This window comes from Hyla sarda, chromosome 6 (assembly GCF_029499605.1).
Source record: "Hyla sarda isolate aHylSar1 chromosome 6, aHylSar1.hap1, whole genome shotgun sequence".
NCBI classification, from domain to species: Eukaryota; Metazoa; Chordata; class Amphibia; order Anura; family Hylidae; genus Hyla; species Hyla sarda.
In genome coordinates this window covers 7,626,333-7,638,356 of record NC_079194.1, presented here as the reverse complement: position 1 = coordinate 7,638,356, position 12,024 = coordinate 7,626,333, and the positions used below count along the sequence as shown (strand labels likewise).

At 44.7% G+C, this 12,024-nt stretch overlaps 1 protein-coding gene across 4 annotated transcripts in view; it reads right to left on the bottom strand.

Moving 5' to 3' along the window:
* The window catches only part of EVI5 (ecotropic viral integration site 5), a 132,369-nt gene that overhangs the window by 96,171 nt on the left and 24,174 nt on the right, over positions 1-12,024 (bottom strand). For all 4 annotated transcript variants that reach the window (XM_056523146.1, XM_056523147.1, XM_056523148.1 and 1 more), the window contains exon 2: positions 8,973-9,202. In XM_056523146.1, the coding sequence (XP_056379121.1) occupies positions 8,973-9,121 (149 nt within the window). In that variant the 5' untranslated portion in view covers positions 9,122-9,202. The remainder of the gene's footprint in view (positions 1-8,972; positions 9,203-12,024) is intronic.

Genomic DNA, 12,024 nt, shown 5'->3' with positions numbered 1-12,024 from the left:
CTGATGTGTCTGAAGCTGGAATGTAACGTCACACTCCCAAAAATAGAAGTATAGGATATGTAGTTTAAGAGGCCGAACTCCAACAGGAAATACCCAGTTCACAAAATAGCCTGGCAGGTAAGTACTAAAATCACCTTATGGTGGACAACCCCTTTAAAGGACATCTGCAGCGAATTAACACTTATCCCCTATTCACAGGATAAGGCATAAGTGAACGCGGGGAGTCCGACTACTGGGACGGCCCCCGCGATCTCCCAAACGGGGCCCCGCATTGCCGCTCTATGCGAGTAGTGTCGACCTCTATGGGAGTGTGTGCCTCCCCACCTCTCCCATAGAGATGCATGGAGGAGTCATGTCGGCCATGACATCACGCTGCCTCCGGCACTGGAGAGCCGCGGCCCCATGCAGGAGATCGAGGGGGATCCCAGCATTCGGACCCCTGTGGATAGGGGATAAGTGTTCATTCACTACAGATGGCCTTTAATGTATTTATTTGTTGTATATATATTTTATTTTCTCATGTTTTTTCTGTTATCCACGAGAAGATTTGCATCCATAGAGAACTGTCCAAGCTCAGACCAAGAAGAGTTGTCATGGGGACAATGTGAGGAACCACAGAATTACACAGAAGTATAAAGCGGTGACAAGTTCCTCTTATGTCTACAGAGAAGGGGATTTTATGCTGAGATTCAGGGGTTAAATGGAAATTTACAAATTCTTCTCTTTAACCATCAATAGGAACCAGAAAATGGCAAATAATATAATAAACTTCAAATTCTGAGGATTAAACTTCCTCCGGTGCGCCCTCCGGTGAGGGGGATTTCTCCTCCCATATACCTCAGCCCCCGGACCCTCGCTGCCCCCGGACCCTCGCTGCCTCCACAGATGGGATTTTACTCATTTTGGAGGAATTTAACATTGATCCCAGAGAAACATCTGCAAAAACACAAGTAGTAATGTCTGAGGGGAGAAAACGGATGGAGCGTCCCGAGACTGCGGAGGATGTGATGTCATGTGACCGCGTCCTCTTCATCCTCAGACCTGTTCACACTGTCCGGCTTTTACCTCTTAGCGCTAAATATCTACCAGAGATAACAGTCATTTCACTTGTATTTGTTACAATGTATCAGTCTAGGAGAGTGAACTACAACCTGGTAAACTATAACTCCTATCATCCTCTGACAGTGTCCAGAACAATGTTATACTCCCCAACCTGAACAACAACTCCCAGCATGACCAGACAGCCAAGACCCAGTGAGTAGGTAGGGAAGCCCCCTATTAGGTAGAAGCCCCCAATAGTTAGCTAGATAATTCCCCCTATTATGTAGAAGCCCCCAATAGGTAGGTAGAGAATCCCCCCTATTATGTAGAAGCCCCCAGTAGTGAGGTAGAGAATCCCCCCTATTATGTAGAAGCCCCCAGTAGTGAGGTAGAGAATCCCCCCTATTATGTAGAAGCCCCCAGTAGTGAGGTAGAGAATCCCCCCTATTATGTAGAAGCCCCCAGTAGTGAGGTAGAGAATCCCCCCTATTATGTAGAAGCCCCCAGTAGTGAGGTAGAGAATCCCCCCTATTATGTAGAAGCCCCCAGTAGTGAGGTAGAGAACCCCCCCTATTATGTAGAAGCCCCCAGTAGTGAGGTAGAGAATCCCCATTATGTAGAAGCCCCCAGTAGTGAGGTAGAGAATCCCCCCTATTATGTAGAAGCCCCCAGTAGTGAGGTAGAGAACCCCACCTATTATGTAGAAGCCCCCAGTAGTGAGGTAGAGAATCCCCCCTATTATGTAGAAGCCCCCAGTAGTGAGGTAGAGAATCCCCCCTATTATGTAGAAGCCCCCAGTAGTGAGGTAGAGAATCCCCCCTATTATGTAGAAGCCCCCAGTAGTGAGGTATGGAATCCCCCCTATTATATATTAGCCCCCAGTTGTGAGGTAGGGAATCCCCCCTATTAGGTAGAAGTAAATAGTAGGTAGGTAAGGAATCCCCCCCCCCCCCCTTAGGTAGAAGCCACCAGTAGGAAGGGAATCCTGCCAACTAGGTAGAAGCCCAGGTAGCCAGGGTGCCTCTAGCTTTTGCAAAACTACAACTCCCAGCATGCCAGGACAGCCGTTGGCTGTCTGGGCATGCTGGGAGTTGTAGTTTTGCAACAGCTGGAGGCACCCTGGTTAGGAAACACTTCTATCCTGTGTGTCACCCCCGATCCTGTGTGTCATCCCCCCTGCACCGATCCTGTGTGTCACCCCCCCCCCCCCGATCCTGTGTGTCACCCCCCCCCCGATCCTGTGTATCACCCACCCCCCCCCCCCCCCCCGATCCTGTGTGTGTCCCCCCGGGTGGGGGCGGTGCAGTGCTTGTTGTTGCTTCGGCCTTGAACATTGATGTTTGTTACAATGTATCACAGGACACTATTCTCTGTATAAACCACAATTCTGCTGCATAGTATTCTCTCCATTACTGTTCCCGGTTACAAGACTACAGACTATAACTCCCATCATGCCCTGACCGCCATCAGCATGGTCTAATGCGGTGTTCTCCGAAACTCTTAAAAGATTAAGGACCACAACTCCCATCGTACCCCGAGAGCCATCAGAAAGGTCTAATGCAGTGGTCCCCAACTGTTAGAATTCTATGAACTATAACTCCCAGCATGCCCTGAGAGCCATAGGCAGGGTCTAATGCAGTGTTTCCACACCTATTTCGCCCCAGCTGTAACAAGGCTACGGACTACAAATCCCAGCATGCCCTGACAGCCATCCATATGATCAAATGCAGTGTTGCCCCAACCTTTGGCTCTTTAGCTGTTGCAAAAACTACAACTCCCATCATGTTCAGATAGCCCGATACTGGCGGTACATATGGTAGACACCTGCACACGTTTGACCACAGACTGAAGGACATTTCGCGTGCGGTGAAGGTGGCGCCGGGAACTTCGAAACATCACATTTTTTAATTGTTAATTTCTGCATTCTTCTACTTTTATACTTTGTTGCATTATGTGTCTCTGCAGAGGTAGATATGATATATATTCGCCCAGTGTTTCCTAACCAGGGTGCCTCCAGCTGTTGCAAAACTACAACTCCCAGCATGCCCAGACAGCCAAAGGCTGTCTGGGCATGCTGGGAGTTGTAGTTTCTCCGCAGCTGCAGGCACACATACAGCCCCAAAGTCCTCTTCATTCCCCTTAATCCTCTATATAGGTAACATACACATTATAGAGTCAGACAGCTATTCCACCATCCTCCATAGTCACACGCACACTCCGTCCAGCCAATCGTGCATGTGTTTTCAATGGATGAAAGGAACAAGCTGCTGCCAGACACCTAACGCTAAAGCCCATATACATCCCTCAGCGGTCAGCGGTTTTTTACCTGAATAGGTTGAGCATGGACATCCCCCGGAGGCTGCGAGTCACTGTGCGGCTACACGTCCTGCGCCGATTCTAATGTGCGCAACGATTTACCTGGACAAACAGAGTGAGGTGCTGGGACGGACCGGGCCATGGCCGAATGCCGGGAAACCAGAGCGTGTACAAAGGGAAAGCGACCTTTGTCCTTATGTATCCAACATGAGAGAGGACAACATTGCCTCATAATCGGAGGGAGAGATGACCTCTGACCTAGGGATAGAAAGTGTGCTGCAATGTGTGTGTGTGTGTGTGTGTGTGTGTGTATAGTTGTGTATGTGTATTTATGTATGTGTGTATAGTTGTGTATTTATGTGTATGTATACATTTGTGTATGTGTGTACATTTATTTATGTATTTATGTGTATGTATTTATGCATGTGTACATTTATGTATATATATTTGTGTATTCATATACTGTATATTTGGGTGTGTATGCATGTGTATATATATATATATATAATGCCTGATACATGTAGTTCCGGGAGCCGGGCAGGTGAATCCTTCATTGAGTTATCCCTGTATTGGGCAAGCAGGGCCGCACCGACCTTCCCCCCTTTTTTTTATGCGGTGCGAGGTGCAGGAGCGGATGCAGACTTGCATGGAACACAAGTCTGCACCTCACACCGGCGCACAGGGTATATGAATTAGGCTCCTGACTTGAGCACGCTCCATACCCTGCACCCCCCGGCTGTTTTTAGTAGCCGAGGGCCACCACTAATAGCCCGGCCGGCTATTAACCCTTAACATTTGTGTGGTGGATCGCCCCCCGCAGCAAGATCGCAGCAGGATCAACCAAATGAACACAGATCAATGGAGTTCAATAGAACTGCAGGAATCTGTATGAAGAATCTAATAATTCCTCCGAATAAAAGTGTATTTAAAAAAAAAAATGTTTAATAAAAGTTTAAATACACCCATTAACCCCTTCCATATTAAAAGTTCATATCACCCCCCTCTTCCATATACAAATATGTAAACATGATAAAAATAAACATTAAAAAATAACATTTTAGATCCCATATGGTAAATGGTGCTAAAAAAAAAAAAAAATGCAATTCTGATTTTTTTGGACTTTTTTTTTTTTTTTATCTTTATAACATCATATCCCAGAATTTTTTTTGTAAAAAAGTGTTCAAAAAGTCCGATCAATACCAAAATGATACCGATACATACAGCATATTATGGCCCAAAAAATTAGCCCTCATACAGCCCAGTATACGGAAAAATGTAAATATTTTACGGGTCAGGGATATTTTTTTTTATTAAAAAATTATTAAAACGTGACTGAAACTAAACAAATTTGGTATTGGTGTAATCGGGCCGACCTAAAGGATCAAAATAATATGTAAGTTAGACCACAAGGTGAATGTCAAAAAAAAGAAAAACCCTAAATTCGCTTTTTTTTTTCAATTTCACCAATATTTTTTTTTGTTTCAGAGCATAAGTTATGGACAAATGAAAGGTGTCATTACAAATTATACATATGATCAGGTGACGGCGTTATGTGTTTCCGGTCGGGCGCGCCTTGTTGCGGGACATGCTGTCGCACCGAGTAATAGACAGACAGGTATTGGGGCATTACTTTGGCGCCAGTTCTATTCTATAATACCCTCCAGGATTGGTTTAGGTGTTAGAGTATGAATGTGAGGGTGTATGTGATTGGTTTAGGCCCTATATAATTGGCCAGCATTGACCGCTTGGTAACCACGCCCCCCTGAGGAAGCTTGACGGAGCGAAACATACGTAGGGGTCTGGCATTGACCTGGAAAAGGTTTCTATATCCTTTGGTACTGGTTCACTATTTATGTCCCCTATATGATTACTCCTTACTATATACTTTACTTCATAAGTAGATGATAGGGTGAACCCCCCCAAGTATGTGACCACCCTCCCCTTGTCATGTCATCCATGTTGTTATCGTACTGTGCCAGCTTTATTTATGTATGTTTTATTGATTCATTATTTCTAATAAAGATTTTGCACGACTCTGCATTTGTATCATTGAGCAAATAAATAGATAGATATAGATATAGATATATATCTATATATCTATCTATATCTATATCTATCTATATCTCTCTATATCTTAGGGATATCGTTTTTTTAGGGCCGATACCTTATACCGGAATATCAGTATAAGTTATCGGCTATTTATCCCCCCGCGACACCGCTGCAGAACATTGATTTAAAGCAGACGCTTTAAATCAATGCACTGCAGAGCCTTTTGCGGGGCCATAGACCTCCGCCACCACCCGCTTCTCTCCCCCTACCTGTCAGGGTGGTCCGGGCCATCCATCCTTCCTTCCTGTAGTGTCCGGGGGCGTTCCGGGTGAAGAGTGAACCGGTCCGGGCTGTCCTTCTCCGGGGGTCATCTTCTCCACTTCGGGCAGGCTCCGGCCTAGTAATGCAGCATAGACGCCGCTGCGTAGTGACGCCCGTGCGCAGCGACGCACCTGACGTCACGGCGTAGCGGCGTCTATGCAGTGTACTAGGCCTGAGCCTGCCCGGAGTGGAGAAGATGACCCCCGGAGAAGAAGGACAGCCCGGACTGGTTCACCTTTCACCCGGAATGCCGCCGGACACTACAGGAAGGAAGGATGGATGGCCCGGACCACCCCCATTAAGGGTAAGTAAAATTTTTCTTATTGACTCGGAGGGTGGGGGAGGGGCCCGACCAGTATAGTGGTATGGGCAAAAATCCATACCAGTATACCGCCCAGCACTACGGATAATGCCCCAAATCGTGATTATCGGCCGATAATATCGCCCATACCGATAATCGGTCGATCTCTAATAAAATATAATTATATATATATATATATATATATATATATATATATATATATATATATATATACATACATACACATACACATACACATATATACACATACACACAGTTATGGCCGTAAATGTTGAGTAAATGGAGCGCTTCTGCTGGTAATGAAGGGACTCAGAACGCCACGGTAGCGCAGGACGATATTTATTAAAAGATTTCGGATAGGGGATAAGATGTCAGCTCGCCGGGGTCCTACTGCTGGGGACCCCCGGGATCTCCACTGCGGCACCCCGCTATCATTACTGCACAGAGCAGACTCGCTCTGGGGCCCCCTCCCATAGTCTTGCGATACAGGGGCCGGATCATTGTGACGTCACGGCTCCGCCCCTCGTGATGTCACGGCCCGCCCCCTTAATGCAAGTCTATGGGAGGGGGCGTGATGGCTGCCAAGTCCCTTCCCATAGACTTGTATTGAGGGGGCAGGCCGTGACGTAACGATGCTCCGGCCCCTGTCATTACATACAGAGCGAGTGTGCTCTGTGCGGTAATGATAGCGCGGTGCGTCAGAAGAAATCTCGGGGGTCCCCAGCAGCGGGACCCCCGCAATCTGACATCTTATCCCCTATCCTTTGGATAGGGGATAAGATGCTAGGGGCGGAGTACCCCTTTAACACTATTAATAAAAAATAAAAATAAAAAAAAGTGTTAAGTGCCTAGTGGTCAGGGCACGTACTGCAATATTTTAATTACAAAATATTCATCTCCGCTCAATATTCCTGACGTTCCGAAGGATGGAACACAGCTTCCCCCCCCCCCCCCGCTCCACTCTATGGGGCCACCAAATAGTTACAATCACTCAACTGGGACACATTTAGCGGTCCCCATAGGGTGGAAAGGAGAAATGGCTGCACAGGTTCCCGTTCCCAGTGGTGGTGGGGGGGGGGGGGAGATCCGAATCAGTCAGACGCCCACTGATCACTAGATAGAGCAAGGAGAAGCATTCAGCTAAATGCTTCTTTCCTTGCAGGAGAAAGATTCTATAAGAGTCTATGGAGCCTGTCGTGACATGAGCCGTGAAAAAGGAAGAGAAGAGCTTAGCCAGGTGCTTCTCCCTGCTCTATCTGAACACCGGACCAAAGGATCAGGAATGTCTCAATGACTGTTTTCCAACCAGTGTGCCTCCAGCTGTTGCAAAACTACAACTCCCAGCATGCCCGGACAGGCATGCTGAGAGTTGTAGTTTTGCAACAGCTGGAGGAGCATTGGTTGGTAAACACTGACTTAGACATTCAATAAATAAAGAAACTGCAAAAGAACTAAAACTTTACATTACGAAGAAACTAAAAAATGCTAAGAATTTTTCTTTTTGGTTACATTTGATTTAAATTCTCTTAAGGGTTTTGTTCATATGTTGCGGCTTCCACAAGTAAAATTTGCAGCGTGTAATTGTGTGAAATCACACACAGTTTTGCAACAGCTGGAGGCACCTTGTTTGGAAAAGACTACTCTAGGACTACTCTCCAGCTGTTGCAAAACTACAACTCCCAGCATACCCCAACAGAAATTTCTAGTATTGCAACAGCTGGAGGTCCACAGTTTGGAGACAACTTACTCTATAAAAAGGGTTTCCCAACCAGGGTGTCTCCAGCTGTTGCAAAACTACAACTCCCAGCATGTTGGACTATATAGTAGTATATAGTATAGGTCAGTGTTTCCTAACTAGGGTGTCTCCAGCTGTTGCAAAACTACAACTCCCAGCATGTTGGACTATATAGTAGTATATAGTATAGGTCAGTGTTTCCCAACCAGGGGGGGTGCCTCCAGCTGTTGCAAAAGTACAACTCCCAGCATGCCCGGACTGCCAACGGCTGTCCGGGCATGCTGGGAGTTGTAGTTTTGCAACAGCTGGAGGCACCCTGGTTGGGGAAACACTGCTGTAAGGGATAGTCAGAGGTGACGACATCACTCCAGGGGGAGGGTCAGAGGATGACGTGTCTTCACAGAGAGAGGGAGGAGCCAGGAGCCGCTGAGGCAACACCACAAGGACAATAAGAGGCCTACACAACTTCCTGTCAGAGGAGAGGAAGAAGCTGGGAGCTGCTGAGACATCTTCAATGAGAGGACTATAGGTAGTTGTCCCCCTGTAAGTAACTTACCCCTATAGGTAAGACCCCCCCCCCCCCACTCCACCCTTCCTGTAGGTAGTTTGCCCCCCTGTATGTAGAACTCCGCTGTCCCCCTGTAGGTAACTTAAAGGGGCACTCCACTGGAAAAAAAAAATATTTTAATCTACTGGTGCCAGAAAGTTAGACAGATTTGTAAAGGACTTCTATTAAAAAATCTTAATCCTTCCAGTACTTATCAGCTGCTGTATGATCCAGAGGAAGTTCTTTTCTTTTTGAATTTACTTTTTGCCTGACCACAGTGCTCTCTGCTGACACCTCTGTCCATTTTATGACAGCAACAGCTGGAGGTCCACAGTTTGGAGACAACTTACTCTATAAAAGGGTTTCCCAACCAGGGTGCCTCCAGCTGTTGCAAAACTATAACTCCAAGCATGCCCGGACCGCCTTCGGCTGTCCGGGCATGCTGGGAGTTGTAGTTTTGCAACAGCTGGAGGCACCTTGTTTGGGAAACACTGTTCTAGGACTTGTCAGGACAGTGACACTAGGTTTGCATCATTCCATTGAAGGTTCCTGCAGCTTTAAGAATGACGCCATCTCGTCCGGCAACAATACGTAAATGTAGAAAGACAAGGAGCCCCCGACACTGCGGCCCAAACACTTACCGGTTCTGTTCTTCTAGCTTGGCCAACAATTCCACTTCGTCAGGACTGAGCTTGACCGGAGAGGACGGGGACAGTGCTGGCGTGGACAGGGTGGTGGAGGGGGACGTGGTGTGCAGTGACGTGGATGGACTCGCCACCTGACTTGCCATTTGACTGACAGTGTGCGACACCGTGTTCTTCACCCATGAGAGAGTAGAACTCAGCTTCTCCGCAACCTTGTCTGTCGCCACCTGAAACACAGGAAGGAGAAAAGTTATTTTCACAGATGAATTTCGGTTCCTCATCTGTTCACGCCTTATAGGTTAACAAAATAATTCACCCGATGAATATTATATCTATAAAGTATCCGGCCCGGCCAAAGCCTGCGGTCAGAACGGTCACAAACCGCGGCCATGGGCCCAAAAATATTACAAACCCAATGGCTGAACGCCGCCATATAGTGCCTCTGTATTTTCTATACTGTATAAAGCACTGTCCCTTGTTAAAGATTGCATTAATTCAGTGATTCCTAAACAGTGTGCCTCCAGCTGAGGCAAAACTACAACTCCCAGCATGCCCGGAATAGTCAAAGGGAGTAATTTTGCAACAGCTGGAAGAACAATGGTTGGGAAAAACTGCTTTAAAAATAACTAATAATTAATAATAATATATATATATATAAAATAAAATATATAAAAATATTTTATTATATTAATATTATAATTATAATAATTATTATTTTATATATATTATATTACTATTATTTTCTATATTATATTATCATTATTTTATTATATATTATTATTTTATTATTTTATCATCGTCTATATTATATTAATAATATATAGGTAATATCTAAATTATAATATAAAAATAATATATATAAACTAATATATAAACAATATAATAAAAACATTTATTAAAATTGAAAACTGATGCTGTGTATTTTCCACCAACCCCACCTATCTCATTAATATTATCCGCAATACTGGGCACATATGTAATATACGCTAGCTGTCTAGGCATGCTGGGAGTTATAGTTTTGCAACAGCTGGAGAGGAATTGTCTCCAAACCACAAAACAAAAAGTATCAGTGGAGATCAGTTTGGTCTCATTCACACCACATTATAGCATTACATTGTGAGTATGCAAGTATCATCCTAGAGTATTACTCCATCTCTGATGGAAGGGAGGGCTGCAGTAAACAGAGGGATACATTGCCGGCTCCTCAGAGGCGGTCCTTGGGGGGGGTGGGAGGTGCAATGATGTAACTGTTCATATATAGACATTACCATATATGGATAATTAAATCAACAGATTCCTGGAAAAGCCAGTCCTCCCCTCCTGCACCGGAGCTGTAGTGGTACATTCTAAAGCAGATTGTGTGTCAGGTGACTACAACACCCCCGCCCCCGAGGAAACTCAGGAGGAGAATAGGAAGAAGGTTTGAGGTTCCTGTCTTGGAAAGTTTCAGTGTCTATAAATAGGTAGAAAGGGCACTGGAGAAGAACAAGGCTTCCATGATGTCTGTCACCAATAGTGTAATGTGGTATCTGTTTACCAGATAATTATTTATTTTTAAAATGTCCGAATTATAAAAACCGCACGGTCAATGGCGTACGCGCAAAAAAATTCCAAAGTCCAAAATAGTGTATTTTTGGTCACTTTTTATATCATAAAAAATTTAATAAAAAGCGATCAAGAAGTCCGATCATTTAAAAAATGGTACTGCTAAAAACTTCAGATCACTGCGCAAAAAATGAGTCCTCATACCGCCCCATACGCGGAAAAATAAAGTTATAGGGGTCAGAAGATGACAATTTTAAACGTATACATTTTCCTGCATGTAGTTATGATATTTTCCAGAAGTGCGACAAAATCAAACCTATATAATTAGGGGATCATTTTAATCGTATGGACCTACAGAATAATGATAAGGTGTCATTGTTACCGAAATATGCACTGCGTAGAAACGGAAGCCCCCAAAATTTACAAAATGGCGTTTTTTCTTCCAATTTTGTCGCACAATGATTTTTTTTTTCCGTTTCACTGTAGATTTTCGGGTAAAATGACTGATGTAATTACAAAGTAGAATTGGTGGCGCAAAAAATAAGCCCTCATATGGATTTTTAGGTGCAAAAGAGTTACGGGTACTCCGGTGGAAAAAAATGTTTAAATCAACTTGTGCCAGAAAGTTAAACAGATTTGTAAATTACTGATATTTAAAAAAAATCTTAATCCTTCTAGTACTTATTAGCAGCTGTAAACTACAGAGGAAATTCTTTTCTTTTGGGATTTCTTTCTTGTCTGACCACAGTGCTCTCTGCTGACACCTCTGTCCATTTTTGGAACTGTCCAGAGTAGGAGAAAATCCCCATGGCAAACATATGCTGCTCTGGATAGTTCCTAAAATGGACAGAGGCGTCAGTAGAGAGCACTGTGGTCAAGACAAAAGAAATCCCAAAAGAAAAGAATTTCCTCTGTAGTTTACAGCCGCTAATAAGTACTGGAAGGATTAAGATTTTTTTTTTTATTTATAGAAGTAATTTGCAAATCTGTTTAACTTTCTGCCATCACTTGATTTAAAAAAAAAAAAAAAATTAAAAAAAGTTTTCCACCGGAGTACCCCTTTAAGCATACTGTTTAAAAGAAAAAAAACAGTCAGTCATCCTGTTCACCTACACTAAACCCAATACACTGGGATATAGTGCGGGGGAACAGGAGACAGATGAGGGGTCTGTGACTAACATACATACCCGCAGCGGTGTCCCTATGAAGGTCCGCTTCTTTCTTTGGTGAATTGCGCACAGGAGGCGGGCCCACTGGGTACATTTGAATATTCATGGGCACTGTCACATGAGCGCTTGCACCTAATGAGCGCTCACGTGACCAGTGCCTATTGAAATTCACCCAGCAGGCCTGCCTCCTGTGCGCAATTCATGAAAGAATGGACCTTCAGAAGGACACCGCTGCAGCATCATCTAGGTCCCAGCTGAGGATACAGAGCAGCCTGCAGGGATTGGCTGAAGAGACACAGCACAGTAGACTCAGGGAGGAAGCAAATGCATGGTGA